This window comes from Neurospora crassa, linkage group V (assembly GCF_000182925.2).
Source record: "Neurospora crassa OR74A linkage group V, whole genome shotgun sequence".
Classification (NCBI taxonomy): domain Eukaryota; kingdom Fungi; phylum Ascomycota; class Sordariomycetes; order Sordariales; family Sordariaceae; genus Neurospora; species Neurospora crassa.
Window position 1 is genome coordinate 3,143,414 of NC_026505.1, and position 15,717 is coordinate 3,159,130.

The 15,717-nt window shown below is 51.0% G+C and overlaps 4 protein-coding genes and 1 non-coding gene across 6 annotated transcripts; 3 read left to right on the plus strand and 2 right to left on the minus strand.

The window, feature by feature from the left end:
• Nucleotides 1–201: 201 nt before the first annotated feature.
• NCU01178 lies at nt 202–3,354 on the minus strand. Of its 2 annotated transcripts, XM_011396177.1 has the most exons (8): nt 3,196–3,354; nt 2,530–3,129; nt 2,163–2,351; nt 2,071–2,106; nt 1,752–2,019; nt 1,615–1,695; nt 958–1,560; nt 202–907 (listed from the first exon to the last, which is right to left on the minus strand). In XM_011396177.1, exons 2-8 carry the CDS (start codon nt 2,541–2,543, stop codon nt 476–478), a joined length of 1,623 nt encoding a protein of 540 aa, XP_011394479.1. In that variant the 5' UTR covers nt 2,544–3,129; nt 3,196–3,354; the 3' UTR covers nt 202–475. The 2 variants fall into 2 exon arrangements, with proteins under 2 accessions (XP_011394479.1, XP_011394480.1); XM_011396178.1 differs by having other exon boundaries at nt 2,530–3,354.
• Nucleotides 3,355–3,806: 452 nt separating this feature from the next.
• tom40 (translocase of outer mitochondrial membrane 40) lies at nt 3,807–6,456 on the plus strand. Its single transcript, XM_956452.3, has 5 exons — nt 3,807–4,276; nt 4,444–4,528; nt 4,684–4,762; nt 4,821–5,459; nt 5,510–6,456. Exons 1-5 carry the CDS (start codon nt 4,129–4,131, stop codon nt 5,606–5,608), a joined length of 1,050 nt encoding a protein of 349 aa, XP_961545.1. The 5' UTR covers nt 3,807–4,128; the 3' UTR covers nt 5,609–6,456.
• Nucleotides 6,457–6,673: 217 nt separating this feature from the next.
• NCU15103 lies at nt 6,674–6,767 on the plus strand. The gene has a single exon. It is a non-coding gene; the product is annotated as a tRNA-His (tRNA).
• Nucleotides 6,768–7,287: 520 nt separating this feature from the next.
• On the minus strand, nt 7,288–11,451 carry NCU01180 (ubiquitin C-terminal hydrolase). The gene is made up of 6 exons (XM_956453.2): nt 11,348–11,451; nt 10,310–11,164; nt 10,151–10,252; nt 9,712–10,086; nt 8,992–9,655; nt 7,288–8,924 (listed from the first exon to the last, which is right to left on the minus strand). Exons 2-6 carry the CDS (start codon nt 10,421–10,423, stop codon nt 7,591–7,593), a joined length of 2,589 nt encoding a protein of 862 aa, XP_961546.2. The 5' UTR covers nt 10,424–11,164; nt 11,348–11,451; the 3' UTR covers nt 7,288–7,590.
• Nucleotides 11,452–13,626: 2,175 nt separating this feature from the next.
• On the plus strand, nt 13,627–15,552 carry acd-3 (acyl-CoA dehydrogenase-3). Its single transcript, XM_956454.3, has 3 exons — nt 13,627–13,874; nt 13,942–14,018; nt 14,089–15,552. Exons 1-3 carry the CDS (start codon nt 13,851–13,853, stop codon nt 15,341–15,343), a joined length of 1,356 nt encoding a protein of 451 aa, XP_961547.1. The 5' UTR covers nt 13,627–13,850; the 3' UTR covers nt 15,344–15,552.
• The last annotated feature ends 165 nt before the right edge of the window (nt 15,553–15,717 follow it).

Here is a 15,717-nt window from a genome sequence, read left to right on the forward strand (position 1 = left end):
CGGTATCTGCTTGGCTTTGGGGGCGTATGGAAGGAATACCCGAGGAAGGTTTTTAAGACATAGTCGTAGCGCAGAGTTCCAAGATGGTACTGAGAACGTCCTAAAGTCACTTTTGTATAGTATTTTCATGTACACGCGAAAGGTTAGGGAGGTTCATTGGACTACCCACAAACCTTAAAAGCGCTATAGTACGTATTCAGTGGACAGATGAAAACATAGATTCCTTTCATCAACTCAAAACGCTATCTGATGATTTTCTTCGCCTTGTTGGCTAAACTCCAACTATTTCTCGCTCTCAGTAGCTACTCGCTTAAATCTGAACGGCTGAATACAGTACTGCGTGTTGCAAGTGTGTGCTCCTGGAAAAAGAAGGGTGGCAGAGGATTCTCATTAAGGTCAAATTTATCTTTCAAAAACAACGGTCCGCCACTCAGAAACAAAGCTACATTCGCTCCACGTCCCAGTACGCCGTAACTTAATCGAGATCAGCCACCTTATCCGCCACCATTTCCTTGGCGTTATTCACCACCTTCTCGGGGGGGCGCGTCAAAACGTTGTCCATAGAGGAAGGCTCGACAGGACTGCTTATGCCATCGATAGGCGGCAGATTACTGCTGTAGATGCTGGGAACGGGGATACGAATGTCTTCCGGCGACCCGGGGGTGAACTGCGGATCGAGGCCGGGGATATGAATGCGCTTGGCTTCGTTCTGATATGCTGCCGGAATGATTTCGATAATCTCATCCCTGGGGAACTTGAGTTTTGGAATCTCCATGGGTCTGCAGTGCATCAGGTATGAATACAAAACTCGCAGGACGCTCTCGTGAGCAATGATGAGGACGTCGTTCTGCTCGCGCTCGAGTTCAAGAATGATGGGCTCGAGGCGGACAGCGAGGTCGTGGTACGACTGCACTCGTGTTAGCTGAATTCACCATAATATTAGCAGTAGAAACTAACCTCTGCGCGGGGATATCGGTGGTGGTATGGGTCAAGCTCATGCTTTTCCACCTCTTCTGGATACAGCCTACGGATAGCATGCTCTGACAACTTCTCGCACAAACCGGGGTTTATTTGGCTCATTTGCGAGCGTTGGCGGACGTTATAGCCTTGTTCCTTCAGAGGATCGGCTGTCTGAATTGTGCGGAGCCGCGTGGATGTCCAGACAGTCAGAGGCCTTAGACGGATCTCGTGGCCGGCCTGTTCACTGTTGGCCTTTCTTTCTTGCTCGCGATGTCTGAGAAGGGTCTCAGTCATCTTCTGTGCATATGATCTGCCTTCTTCAGAGAGAGGCGCGTCGGATTTGTAGAACTCTTCGCCTTCTGCTGGTCCAGCTCGAACAAAGAAGGTTGTGCGGGCTTTGATGTGCAGGTTCGTGAGGTAGAAGACGATGCGATGCGAGAGGTAGTTGAAGCTGACATTGTTGTAGAAGAATGCTCGACCGGCATTGATCATTTTCACGTAGTTTAGTTCTTCTTCTTGCATCGTTTCGAAAATCGGAATCTTAGTTTCGATCCGCTTCAGGTACCGTTCGGCTGCCTCATCGGGATCCATGCCATCAAACTGAAAGTCGTCAGCATATTTTACCTTCGTGGCGTTCTTGTTCGTTGCACTCACATCCGGCGAATGGATTTTGACATTTCTGGCGTTTTCTTTGAGGATCTCCTCATCGTCGACGTATGACTCCAAAAACAATGTCTGCAAAACATTAGCGAAACTCTTTCCTCTGAACCTCAGGCACAGTACAATCTCACCTGAACATCGTGTTTGGCAAACTCCTTTGCAAGCGCACGGCGCCCAGCCGCAGTAGGATTGACGGCGTCGTAAATAGCAACTTGGCCATTTTCGTGGTTGAGCCATGCGTAAATATCCTCCCTGCACTTTTTCAGGATCTTCTGTCGGAGCATGGTCGAAGCTGGAGAGGCATTGGGGTAAAAGTAATCTTGAGGAACATTTCCGCCTTCACCAACGGTAGCACGGCGATAGTCGCCTAGGTGGAAAATCCGCGTCTTGACACCGAGCCTACAAAGGGTTAGACGACTTGTGTAATAGGTGGGAGCAAGTTAAACGTACCACTGAAGATATCGTGCCATGGAAACACAGATGTGACTTAGTCATTGTTAGCATGCACACGAGAGCAACCCGGGGTCTACGGAAAGCCCTACGTCTTGCCCCGCGCGGGAAGGCCAACCATAACGATAGCAATACGGCCTGAATGGAAGAGCCTGCCAGACATTGTGCTGTAAAGCTGGGCCGGGGCCATGTTGTCCTGGTCTGTAACATCGTGGATGCCGTCGATGAAAGTTGAACTCTTGCGACGGTACCGCGGTGCGTTGGCCGCAATCTCGGCAGTTCTGCGAATATCAGCATTTGTCTATGGTTAAGTCCACTCAGACTGTTTGATACAATCCCCTGTCCAAGAGGTTGGTTGCCGGCGCAATTGTTCGGTCGCGAAGTCTCAATTCCAGCTGAGATAGTCGCCAGGGGATGGGGGTTGGTAACCGACGGCTGTGCAAGCGTTCTTGAACTTACAAAAGTGTGTCCATGTCTCCGCTTATATTATGCTTCACGACTAATGTGTAGTCTTTGTTTCTATGACTTGGTTTGTGGTACGCAGAAGGGCCGTCCCGTCGCTCGAGGCTTCGGTGGTGAAGATGGTGTCGGTGGTCGAAGCGGGTGTGTCGCAAAGCGAATCTGGCATCAACGGCGCTTGCTTCGTATGTTTTAACAAGATGTGATTAGACCACCAAAGCTGCTCGGTTTCTTCAGGTATCCGATCGGCAAGAAAACACAGACTGCTCGTTATGGCAAAGTTGCTGGAAAGCGTGTCCAGTGGTGTGATGATGATGATAATGCTCGGCGGTAGCGGCAGGTCTCGAAAAAGGGTGTATTTCTGACCGAGGAAGATCGCGCTGGAATATATGGAGATCGAGACAGCGACCTATATAGTGTTCGGCGGTGACGAGAGGAGGTCCAAAGGTTGACCTTCTGTTTCACAACTCCAGATAGTAATAGAGTGGGGTTGAGATGGTCGAGATATGGTATTACAACAGATACCAGAGAGAGAGACAGAAAAAACTAAGTCTAGGTCGCAAAGATAGGTAGGAATAACTGTGGTGAGAGCATGAGGTGCTTCAGCGCATCGCAAACCAATCAGTATCAGGGCATTAAAGGTGCGAACGGAAGCTACTAGCGTACTGTTCTGCGAATTCTGCGACAACCGAGGACTGCCCGCGAGCGTGAGGGAAGCTCGCACCGAAAAAAGTGGACGATGCCGGCCGCCTCTTGGCTTTTTGTCAGGTCAGGTTGAGGAAACCCATCCATGCTCCACAGGTGGAGGCATTTGGGGGCACTGCACTTTGTAGGGTACTTAGAGGTGCACTGCATGCGGGAGACATGAGGCAACACCTACCCCACCAAAAGATAATGACCAGGTTCTCCATCATCGGAAACCTACCTAAACAGACTTGAGATGCAAAGGGAATCAAAGCGGTATGCTACTACAAGCTCTTTAAGGGTCGTCGCAACGTAGACGGAATGGTTCGTGTCACCGACAGCGCAGAGCCTGCGATCCAGATCCAAGAGAGTTCAAATGCGGCCAGAATTTATCGGTTTCCGTGCCTTTCTCGTTTCCCCCAATCTGCCTACCTGTCGTCATCCCGAGTTCCCCATCCTCACCGCCCGACCGGGGTTAGGGGTGTGTGTTATAAGTCTTGGCACATGCGACTGTTGAGGAAGCACAGGCCAAGTGCCCCAGTGCACCAGTCTCCGCAGCCGCCGCAAAGGCGCGCAGGAGCCAACAGCCGAGCCGGGGCTACACTAGTGTGTCCCTAACACCGTGAAATTTTTGGCCCAGCTTGAAGTTCCTGTCCCGGGCGCGGGTCTATGACAAGCTTGATCGGAACGGATATTTTCATATCGTCGGACAGCTCTCTCCTCCCCATCCAAAGCGACAATCAACCAACCAGGCTCCGGGACCGTCAACTGGCGACAAACTCGCGTCCACCACCCATCCGCAACCCTTTCGTCCCTACGCAACACCACCACTGCAGTTGAACGACACCATCCGCTGCGTCCTCGATTCCCACCAACAACGTCTCGTCGTCCCTGTCTACTGCGACCGTTACAATCATGGCTTCGTTTTCCACCGAGTCGCCTTTGGCGATGCTGCGCGACAATGCCATTTATTCGAGCCTTTCCGATGCCTTCAACGCCTTTCAGGAAAGGAGGAAACAGTTCGGTCTTTCCAACCCCGGCACGATCGAGACCATCGCCCGCGGTGCGTTGCTGCCACCATACACATCCAGCCTTCGAAGATCCCCGGCGCCGTCTTCGGCGAGGAGTGCGCGGAAACAACAGAGCGTTATACTGCGGCACTCCACGACGCTGCACTGGCCGGCTCTTTGTTGGAGTAATGGGCAATCATTGCTGACAATGCCTTGACAGAGGTCCAACGCGATACCCTCCTCACCAACTACATGTTCTCTGGCCTCCGCGCCGACGTCACCAAGGCTTTCAGCCTCGCCCCTCTGTACGTTGTTTTATTCTAATTGTGGGCTAAGGATCAATGCAGGCACCGCATTGCCAAGTAGGAACATTGTCCGGTTTGCGCATTTGATCCTGGGGTTTTGAGCAGCTATGGTTCTGGCAAATCTTCTTTGAAAAACCGCTGACCTATAACCCAAGCTTCCAAGTTTCCCACCAGTTTGCCATGGGCGAGAGGTTGAACCCTTATGCCTTTGCTGCTCTCTACGGAACCAACCAGGTATGCGCTTGGAGTATATCCGGGACTAGAAAGACCACCTTTTAATCCGAGTCAACAGATCTTCGCTCAGGGTAACCTGGACAACGAGGGCGCTCTCTCGACAAGATTCAACTACAGATGGGGTGACAGGACCATCACCAAGACGCAGTTCTCGATTGGTGGCGGCCAGGATATGGCCCAGTTTGAGCATGAACACCTTGGCGACGACTTCAGTGCCTCCCTCAAGGCCATCAACCCCTCTTTCCTTGACGGCGGTCTCACCGGTATCTTTGTCGGCGACTACCTCCAGGCCGTCACTCCCAGACTCGGCCTCGGTCTCCAGGCCGTCTGGCAACGTCAGGGTCTCACTCAGGGCCCCGACACCGCTATCTCCTACTTTGCCCGCTACAAGGCCGGTGACTGGGTTGCTAGCGCTCAGCTCCAGGCTCAGGGTGCTCTCAACACTTCCTTCTGGAAGAAGCTGACGGATAGGGTGCAGGCTGGTGTTGATATGACGCTATCTGTTGCTCCCTCTCAGAGCATGATGGGTGGCCTTACCAAGGAAGGCATCACCACCTTTGGTGCCAAGTACGACTTCAGAATGTCCACCTTCAGGGCTCAGATCGACTCCAAGGGCAAGCTCAGCTGCTTGCTCGAGAAGCGTCTTGGTGCCGCCCCCGTCACTCTGACCTTCGCTGCTGATGTTGACCACGTCACTGTAAGTCACATGGCCTCTTCTTATGTACGCTTCTGCTAACCTCCTTCAAGCAACAAGCCAAGCTCGGCATGTCCGTCTCCATTGAGGCGTCTGATGTCGATCTCCAGGAGCAGCAAGAGGGTGCCCAGTCCCTCAACATCCCCTTTTAAACTGGAATATGTATATTGGGGATGAAGAACACTGGTCGATTGGGCCAGCATTTGGTTTCCGCTCCACCCTTGCACTCTACTCATTGTGTTGACAACGTAATCTAATCACACACGATGCCCACCTTGTACCAAGGAACAGAAAGGGTGAGGGTCATACCTTTTCACCGTCCCTCGCTACCAGCGCCATTTCTGTTTTGACCACATTCTCATCACATCATCTAGTACAAGCTGGTCACGGCGAGTTGCCATGGGAAAAATCGAAAGTCGGACGTTGCGAACCTCCCCATCGCAATGGTCCCGCATGGCTTGGGTCTTTGCATACAAGTTCCACGGAACGATAGACATCTCTCACCACATTTTCCACCTTAAAAAAAGAAACTTCCTCTCGCGCTATGCATCTCATCACCTGGCGCTTTTATCTTTGGTTTTTCCCTTGGAAGAGCAAACATGAGGGGGGGGGGGGGCTTTTTTTTTGTGTATTATAGACAGGTCAATCAGGGAAGGGCGTGTGCATTGTTTCTACGGTCTGCGCATTCTCGAGGTTGACTAAAACTTTGGGGACGGGCAGTACGTTTGTGTCATGAATATGAAGAAGGTTTACGGACGATATTGAGATGTGATAAAATAGCGAGGTCTTCTTTTATGCTGAAAAGCGGCTGAGGCATACATACTGCTTGTTGCAGTTGTATTTCGTTCTAGGTGGTATTGCACATACATCTATCCAGCCATATCAACAGTGAACGGGTATAAAATTCTAAAGTGGGGTTTGGATACATCGGGAGGAATAACACATTTCACGACGATGCCTACCTCGCTTCGATAAACAATATGACACATCACCTGCGGCATATCATGACGCAATGAACAAACATATGAGCACGAGATCTCGATTTGTTAATCCTCCATTGCATCGCAAAAAACCTACCTAGTATCAATATAAATCACCAGCATTCTCACCATCCTAGTACTCCATCAGTAGCATCATTGCCATTCACCAAAACGAATTTCCCTAGCCACAGACTCTCTACCTATAGTGGTGGATACTGACCCAAATTTCAACAAAGCGGGATTGTAGTATAGTGGTCAGTACTTCTCGTTGTGGTTCGATTCGATCATACAACGATCCGAGAGGACCCAGGTTCGATTCCTGGCAATCCCATCCCTTTTTTCGTTTTTTTGTCGTATTTTTTCTTGCCCTCTTCAGCCTACCACCTCCTCCTCTCTTGGGAAAACATACATAGGTACAGCACGTAGCAATGTCTAGACAGCACTTCACTTATCTTGTCTTTTCCGTCCGAATTTCAATCCTTTTTTTGCTCCCCCTTTCGTCTTCTTTCTTTGTAGGTCAGCGCATGTTTCTTGGATTGCACATTTGTGGGTGTGCGAATGAAGTCCACACGGAAAAAAACTCAGATGATGTGGTTGTGATTCTTTCAGTTTGACAAGTTATTGATGTCGACATGTGTGAACGGCGACTATGAGAACACCAACTGTTCGCGTTTCAGATGTCAAGGTAACTGAAGCTATCAGGTTTTGCTAATCCTGGTGGTGCTGGGAGCCTAAGATACGATGGGACACGCTGATTACCATTCACGGTTAAGTACCATTATAACCGTTCATGCTCCTGGCAAAACCAACAAGACACGCACATAAAACAACAGAAGACCGCAACACAGACAGGCGCGGGAAAACTTACTTGATTCTAAGCATACCTGTGCAAGATCTACTAGTAGCCTCCCATTTTTTTCTTCTTCGCTTTTCTATGCCTCGAAGAATCAAGTAAAACTGAGAAACATGATCTCGTAGCTGATACACCAACGCCATGCCATGATGTAACGAAGAGACGACAGTCCCAACACGGAAATGTTTTAAACAGCCAAACCCAACCAGCCCCGGAGAATGCACCTTCCCATCCTACCCGTCCATTCCCTCCCGCCCAGAGAAAAACAAAGAAAGCATTAAACCCAAGTGGTGAAAAGTCCTTACATGACAGCGCACTCCCGATCAGGGACGCCATCCTTCCCTGTCTCCTTGCTCTTACCCAACTTATCTCCCTTCTCCTTCTTGCCCTCCTTATCCTTGCTCTTCTCCTTCGTATCATCCTTATCCCTACCCTTGTCCTTCTTAGACTTCCGATAGTGGTGTAGGTGGTGATGGCCTTCCTTATCCTTATTCTTCTCCTTCTGGTTCTTATCACTCACATCCTCAACCTCCTTGACCTCCTGTTGCTGCTCATCACTGCCCCCTTCCGATGAGTTACCAGCGCCGCTGTTGGCATCCTTGTTGAGCGCGTCCCTACTGGGCCGCGTCAGGCCCCATCGCGTGATGGTAAGACTAATGCGGGTTTCGCCAGCCTGGCTGGTGGGTCGGGATTTGCTCTTGAACTTCGCTGCTGCCCGGCCGAGTCTCGTTGAGGTACTCTCCTCCGGTGGTGTAGAAGGCTGGATTGATGGTGCGCCCACATCACTAGGAGTGATGGCTGTTGTTGTTGTCGTGGTATCGGAAACGGCAAGACTGCCGCGTCTGGATCTGCCTGCCCGCAAACGCCCTGCGCTTCCTGTTCCATACGGATCATCGTCAAGACTGAGACGCGCGGGCCGTTCAAGCTCTGTACTAAAGCGAATATTGGGACCGCCACCGTTGTGCACGAGGGTTGACGCGGAGTCAAAGTAACCACTAATTGACCTTGACATCCCGCCTGGCCGTTCCGGAAGGGGCTCCATGCTTGGCGTGCCCGGTACACTGGTAACCACGGTGGTCGACTCGTTGTAGGAGGGTGGCTCGCCAACAGACCCATCGGTAGAGGCTGCGGTGACATCCACCATCGGGACGATCTGGTAAAAGAGCAAGTAGGGCATCTCTTGTCTGAGAGAGTCTCTAATATCGTCGACATAGGACACTCGGTTGTCCAAATCCAAGTCGTCGAACTTGACCCATTGTGCCTCTTCGTAATCCGGCGGCGGGTCATGTTCATATCGGCGATTGTCTGTGAGAAGTTTTGGTGCCACACGAGCAAATGCAACGTAATGCCCGCTGTGAAGAGAGTCGCCGCGGTGGCAGACAACCGATTGAAGCACGAGTTTGTACTCTTGACTTAACCCATTGGACTGCTTTTCATCATCGTCTGGCATCATGAAGTGCGGCAGGCGCATGGAGTCAGGGATATCGATGAGAGTGTTTTGTCGAATCGGAAAGCCGGTTTCTGTCATGGTATACCGTTTCAAGCAAATGCCGACCACCGGTCGTTGGTTAAAATGCCGTGCAACCTCGACATCGTTGCTTGGTTCACCGTTAGAAGCAGCAGTTGCGTGCCATGCTACATTGGACTTGTCAGTTGACCAATCAAATTTCATGAGACTTCCATTCAGGGGGGTCACACTCACGAATTAACCTGAAGAACTGCCAGGCAGGTATTGTCACGGCCTTGACTACAGTCGAGCTTGTCCTTTTGGCCTTCTGGAGCAGAGTTTTGTTCTCTGCATCCAGTGGGGGCTTTCTGTCCTCCACCACGATGCGCTGTATAATACTAGTAGAGCGGTGTCGAGGCGCGGCTGGTAGCTCGGGTCTTGCCGAAGTGATATCAAGCATTGAGACTGGAGTACGTGTCGTCGAATCCTGTGATGTCCATCTTCGCTGCAGATTTGGGCTATTGTCGCCTTGGTCGCTCGTTTGACCATCTTCATCCTCGCTTAAGAGCCGTTCAGTTTCGCGTGGGAGAGGGCCCCTTTCGTCATCCCCCTTCTTTTCCTCCACGCTATCTCGAAAAACGTCGACCTTGTTGTTGAAATACTCCTCAAGGCAGTCTTCCAACTTGATACCCTTCCCATCAGGATCTGGGGGAACGGCGAGGTTGAGTAGTCGCTCGTGGACAACTTTGTGATCGTCTTCGTCCTTTTTACCTTGGTGAAAGAGATCGACTTGGAGAGCTAGGAGCGGCAATTGCAAGGTCTCAGTGATGAAGGCGAATGCTTCTGATGTGTCTTGTTGTTCGAGTTCCTGGGCCTCCTCCCATCCACAGGCCGCCAAGGATTCTTGGATGAGCTGGGTCTGTAAAAGAAACACGATTAGTTTATGGAGCCACATCCATCGCCATTCCCACATACCATATCCGTGTGTATCAACATCCCACTCCTGAGCATGTTGACCCATAACCTAAGTAGTGCTGCTAGCCTCCCATGGTTCTCATCTGCCGGATCGTTCTTCAACATGCATTCAAAGGCTGAAAGCTTGGCAAACATGGCGAACAACAAGGCATCGAGGTAGCAGGTGACGTTCCCCCGGTTTTCTGCGCCTTGCATGCTAATTTTGGGGTTGTATGGTTGTATGATCCCAGCAAAGGCTTTTTGCTGGAGTCGGATAAGTTCGATCGCTTTGTTGACATCGCCGTTGGCAAATTTAGAGTTGAGTGAGAATCGGACTATCTGTTCTGAGATTTCGGTGTAGTTAAGTTCTTCTAACTGCCTGGTGATTTCGGCAATCTGTAATGTATCGTTGTAACATCAGTAACCTGCCACAAAGCAGCCCAGCAAATCATACACATACCTTTGAGGCCTCCTTTTCCACCTCTCCTTTTTCTCGTAGTGCCTGCTTGACGGACTCGGGCCTGAATATGGAAAGCCATGCCATGTCACTCAGGGGCCGGCTCTGTGCAAAGTCAGATACGGAAGACAGACAGCTGAAGGAAAATAAACGACAACGAACTTTTGGGCCTGGCTCTGTAGATTTGTTCCTCCGATGAAGGTCATTCTTTTCACGTACACTTCGAAACTTTTTGGGCACCAAAGAGGTGGTTTTGGTGCCCTTCAGTTTCTCCATGATGGATCCTGGACGATGAAGTTAAATGATCAAAGCTGAGTGGTTGTGCAAGATCAGGCGGTTAAAATAGGCGATGATTTCAGAAATTGTGCTATTTCATGATCTGGGAACCAGAGAATGTCAGGAGGTCGGTGATTGGGCGCTGGGCGATGTAATAATCGAGCGTCAGAAGGTCGAGAGAGCCCTGATGGACAGTGACGGTCGAAGCTGTTCCAGCCCTGTTCAAGGTCTGCCGAAGTCTCTGACGAGGCGCTAGGCACGCCAAGGTACGCGCCTGATGTGATATCGGGTTCGTCTCGTTGTTTGTCGGTCTCCAATCGCTCGGTGTTGTGTACAGGTCTGGGCTGTTGTGCACTGTTGTGTATTGCGTAAAAGTAGAGGCTGTTCTGGTGGTCTAGACCCTACGGTGGCTTTAGGTCTGGCACGCAGGGCAGTTCGAGGTAGTGACTATGGATTTAGACCGAGATGATTGCGCATAGGTAGGGTTCGGTGATAGGGCAGGGTCGTGGTACGCAGACGGCGAACGGCGGACGTCGAGGTTCGGACGAGGGCAGGCTTATGACGACGTCAATGGGCACGGACAGACCGACGGGAAAAGTCTGGGGAAGCGGGATGGATTGCGAAAAATAAGATGGAAGGTCGAGAGATAAGGTAAAAGGTACGCTTGGTTATCGGATGTCTATGGGGCCCCCGCTTTCTTCGTTCGGGGTCCTGGATTCCTGGACTGCGTCGTCTTCTGGACTGTACGTAAAGGTACTTGTTAGATCATATCTGCACATTCGGCTTGCGTAAGGGCATGCCCTGAGGCCCGGTGATGCTTGGAAAAGGACGTCCACTGTCAAACCGGCGCGTTGATAAAACCGAGCCCCAAGAAGCCTGCTGCGCCTGGAAATGTCGTAGAACGCATGGTGGGGGTAAACATACCTTGAGGAGGGGTTGTCTGGTTTGGTTCCTGTCCCAGTGGAAATGTTCCAAAGATATTCGGGGAAGATTCGCATGACGGACGGCCTAGCCCCTGACGAATGACGGGGTGCGTGGTTGTGGCTCTGTTCTAGCGCTGGATGCGCTAGAGAAGCGTAATCATTGCTGGAATAGGCCTAAACAGATCGACATTAAGCGGACAATTAGTCTACACTAAAGGTTGTGCGCATGGATCACGCGGCTGAGGATCGGCTGCGCGGGGCAATGACGATGGGAACATCAAGAGCAAGTACCCGGCACCAAGAAAATTCGAGACAACCTAACAGCTGATTCCCGTTTCCGAGCAGCTCGCTTTCTTCCTTTACACTACATGGGCAAAATGGAGATTTCCCATGGAATATTCCATGCAGCAGGCAAACAAACATCCAATCGACATACTTCCAGAGACGAAGACGGGGTATCCACCATTGTTGATACACCTCCAGCCCTAAAGTCTTCCATCATCCAAATGGATAGCTCTTGTGTCTGATGCCCGAACTCCCGTCCTTGTGCCCTGATGTCATGTTTTCCAGTTCCTGTTCTATGATGCCTGACCTACCGTGCCTCCTTGTGATTGGCACTTCATCAGGTTCCCAGTCTTTCAGTGGTGGTTGGACGCAGAATAGCTACCTACACCGACGGTAACAAGGGCAATTGAGTTAGTATCTCCATACTGTGTAAGTGGATGCCTATTTCGTCTGTTTCCATGTCTAAGTTGGGCGTTTCTGGCTGGATGACGATATGACGGCCGACGTTGAACATCATGGTCCCTTTTCTCCAGTTTCAACGTTTCTCGGGCTCTTCCAGGCAACACATCTTCATTGGTGTTGTGAACACTACACTAGCAGCGCTAGCGCAACGCCGCTGTCAGTGGAGGCGACATGCGGAACAGGGAGGTACCATGGCTTTAAATCCCTTCGTTGGGTCCAACCCCAACAACCTTCGCGGCGCCAAATGGATCCGCCTGTATCCCGTCGGAATGACTCCTCCCAATGACGTTTGATTAGCTTTCGTACACGGCAGCACAGCTTTACTATCTTTATGTGGCAGGAGCCTAGCTAGAACGAGGACAGCTTTTGTTGTCTGCCTTGTTCCAAGGTTGCCGTCGTTGGGTTACCTCCCCGTGGTAGCGAATACGATGACGACTCATGCTTCTTGTGGGTATCGTGACCAGTTGCTAGGTATCAAGGTGCGCTGTACGATATTACTCATATGAGTGGAACGCAATGGGCAGATGACTGCGAGCAAACGAAATTCGATTTCCATACATGTTAACCAAGGATACAAAGTACTGTGATACTGACAACCCCCAATGTGGAAATCACGGCTTCTCCACAAGGTACTGTTTAAAACAAAAAACAGATTGAAACATGAGCATATATGGAACAGCACAACTGTTTTGGTGCTGGTCTGTTAGCTTGATACACTAGGTATTCCAGGTAGTGTACTCTAGACGAAGTCTATCTTAAATAGTCCCAAAGCTTAGAAGGCCAAATCAAACTGGCAGAGTACGGATGGTAAAGACATTGACAAGAATTCAAACAGTATATTCAACATCCAAATTGTCATTTTCCTGGTCAGACTACGCATTAGATAGATTTAAAAACGCCCAGGAAAGTTGCCACAAAGTCTTGAGCTGACAAACAAACCAGTATCAGACTGTACACTGATAGTGGAGTTTTTACGGGAGTCATTACCCCTGCCCTACACTAGTCCCTCCAATCCAATTCCCTTGAATTCATTCCTCTTGGGGTACACAAACTCCTGAGAAGTTCCGATTATAGACGGGAGCTTAAGTGGAAATATCTCTTCTCTAGCTCTACTTTACACAATTCGAATACACCGAGTATTGTAAAACGGTTCATTGCCAGAGGGTGTGAGTACCCGATTATGACAAGACGGTGGCATCGACATTGGGAATACAACCTTTAGGATCTGCACCGACAACGAACTTTCACAATGCTACCAGTCTTCGGATCTGGCCGGACAACGTCGAACAGCACACTATGTAATTGATTCACTCAGCCTGGGTCTTCTGTCGTGAGATCCAGAGTCTCGGAACTGAAACTCTCACTGTTGTGGTTCGATGATCAAGTTGCTTGGCGGGCCTTCCCCGCAGTGCCCGCTTCCTCAGCTCGCCGTTCGGTCACCCTGCCGCCCAGGCGCTCTCCACACCCCCCCAAGCAATTGTCTCCAATTGACTGCCGGCGGGAGACATTGTGCCTCGGCATCGGCATGGATGGGCTGGCTCCTTAATCCGGGGTAGATCGTCTCTCCCCGGCAGGAGGAAGACCAGCTTTAGTAAAATCGAACGACATTCCCATGAATCGTCCGCTTTTACTCTGGTTCCTTCCTCAATGCTGGCAGCTCTGAATGATTCATGATCCTTTCTTCTCCATCACGAACCACCTGTCTTCTTTGCTTCATTTGTTGTTGATTGACATCACTGCCCAATCCAAACATCATCATGTCTACCCAGATTCCCATCGCTGTAAGCTATCCGTTGCGCGCTGCATCTCACCCACTTCAATTACTGAACATCCATTTTCTGCCTGTAGGTTCGCAATCGTGTTAGTGAGCGAGCCAAGAAGACGCTGGACGTCGTTGCTCGCTTCGTGGAGGAGGACTGCATCCCGTAAGCATCATCTGCATGGATCCGGTTTCTGTTCGACATCATACCTGTCTAACACCGGCCTGTCACCAAGTGCCGATACGGTCTATGAAGCCCAAATCGGCGTTGGAGACGCAAGATGGGAGGCCCACCCCCAGATCCTCGAGGATCTCAAGGCCAAGGCAAAGTCCTTGGGCCTGTGGAACATGTTTCTTCCCAAGGGTCATTATAAGGAATCCCCTGGCTTCACCAACCTTGAGTATGGCTTGATGGCTGAGTGGTTGGGCAAGTCCCGCGTTGCATCCGAGGCCGTCAATTGCTCTGCTCCCGACACTGGCAACATGGAGGTTCTGGCCAAGTACGGTAACGAGGAGCAAAAGGCCAAATGGCTGAAGCCGCTTATGGATGGCAAGATCCGCTCTGCCTTCCTGATGACTGAGCCGCAGGTGGCTTCTTCGGACGCCCGGAACATCGAGATGAAGATCACCAAGGACGGCGATCACTACGTTCTTAACGGCCAGAAGTGGTGGTCAAGCGGCGCCGGTGACCCTCGCTGCAAGGTCTACATTGTCATGGGCAAGAGTGACCCCAACAACAAGGATCCTTACAGGCAACAGTCCGTCATTATCGTTCCATCCGACACCAAGGGCATCACCATCGAGCGCATGCTTTCCGTTTATGGCTATGACGATGCTCCTCACGGTCACGGCCATATCACGTTCTACAATGTTCGCGTGCCAGCAGCCAACCTCGTTCTTGGCGAGGGGCGAGGCTTTGAGATCATCCAGGGTCGCCTGGGTCCCGGTCGCATTCATCACGCCATGCGCACGATCGGTGCCGCCGAGAGGGCCTTGGAGTGGATGCTCATGCGCATCAACGACCCTAAGAAGACGCCCTTTGGAAAGCAGCTGCGGGAACACGGCGTCATCCTGGAATGGGTCGCCAAGTCTCGCATTGATATCGACGCTGCGCGCCTTGTCGTGCTCAACGCCGCCATTAAGATGGACGAGCAAGGTCCTAAAGCGGCGCTCACGGAAATCGCCCAGGCCAAGGTCCTTGTTCCACAGACGGCTTTGACTGTCATCGACCGCGCTGTCCAGAGCTTTGGTGGTGCGGGTGTCAGCCAGGATACTCCCTTGGCTAATATGTGGGCTCAGATCAGAACTCTAAGACTGGCTGATGGTCCTGATGAGGTCCATCTGCAACAAATGGGTCGCAACGAGAACAAACGCGGTAAGGCCGTGACGGACAAAATCAATGCCCAGAAGGCCAAGGCAGAGGAGTTGAGGAAGAAGTATGGCGCCAAGCGCACTGAGATTGGGTCAAACATCAAGCACTCCAAGCTTTGAGTTGTGCAGTCCTGTTGATCAATTGTTACAGCGTTCCAATATAAACCTGAGTTATGTATCATCCATAGACTTTTTGACAACCCTGTGTATGCTGGAATATGATGGAGTCGTTGCTGGCTCTGTGATGCAGGTGACCCGTTGAAAACCCATACAGGGCCTCGGGTCCCATTGAGGCGAGATAGAGTATTACCGTCCAGTGTTTGGTTTCTCAGTTTGCTCGGAATTTGATCATTGTCCATTTCCATGTTCTGTTGACAACATTCCAAAATTCCCCGAGGAGCGAGACCACACAGCAGGCCCAGACGCAGGGGCCACGTTCCTGCATCGGACGGGACGGGAGCGATCAGTGATGATGTCTTGTGGGTCCAAACAGC

Coding starts and splice junctions, on each gene's coding strand:
- NCU01178 (XM_011396177.1), bottom strand. Junction 1,561..1,614: donor TCAAAATCCATTCGCCGGAT/GTGAGTGCAACG, acceptor GACGACTTTCAG/TTTGATGGCATGGATCCCGA. Junction 908..957: donor ACCGATATCCCCGCGCAGAG/GTTAGTTTCTAC, acceptor ACACGAGTGCAG/TCGTACCACGACCTCGCTGT.
- tom40 (XM_956452.3), top strand. CDS start 4,129: ATGGCTTCGTTTTCCACCGAGTCGCCTTTGGCGATGCTGCGCGACAAT. Junction 4,529..4,683: donor GCTTTCAGCCTCGCCCCTCT/GTACGTTGTTTT, acceptor CTATAACCCAAG/CTTCCAAGTTTCCCACCAGT. Junction 5,460..5,509: donor CTGATGTTGACCACGTCACT/GTAAGTCACATG, acceptor ACCTCCTTCAAG/CAACAAGCCAAGCTCGGCAT.
- NCU01180 (XM_956453.2), bottom strand. CDS start 10,423: ATGGAGAAACTGAAGGGCACCAAAACCACCTCTTTGGTGCCCAAAAAG. Junction 10,087..10,150: donor TGGAAAAGGAGGCCTCAAAG/GTATGTGTATGA, acceptor GATACATTACAG/ATTGCCGAAATCACCAGGCA. Junction 9,656..9,711: donor TGTTGATACACACGGATATG/GTATGTGGGAAT, acceptor TTTCTTTTACAG/ACCCAGCTCATCCAAGAATC.
- acd-3 (XM_956454.3), top strand. CDS start 13,851: ATGTCTACCCAGATTCCCATCGCT. Junction 13,875..13,941: donor CTACCCAGATTCCCATCGCT/GTAAGCTATCCG, acceptor TTCTGCCTGTAG/GTTCGCAATCGTGTTAGTGA. Junction 14,019..14,088: donor GTGGAGGAGGACTGCATCCC/GTAAGCATCATC, acceptor CCTGTCACCAAG/TGCCGATACGGTCTATGAAG.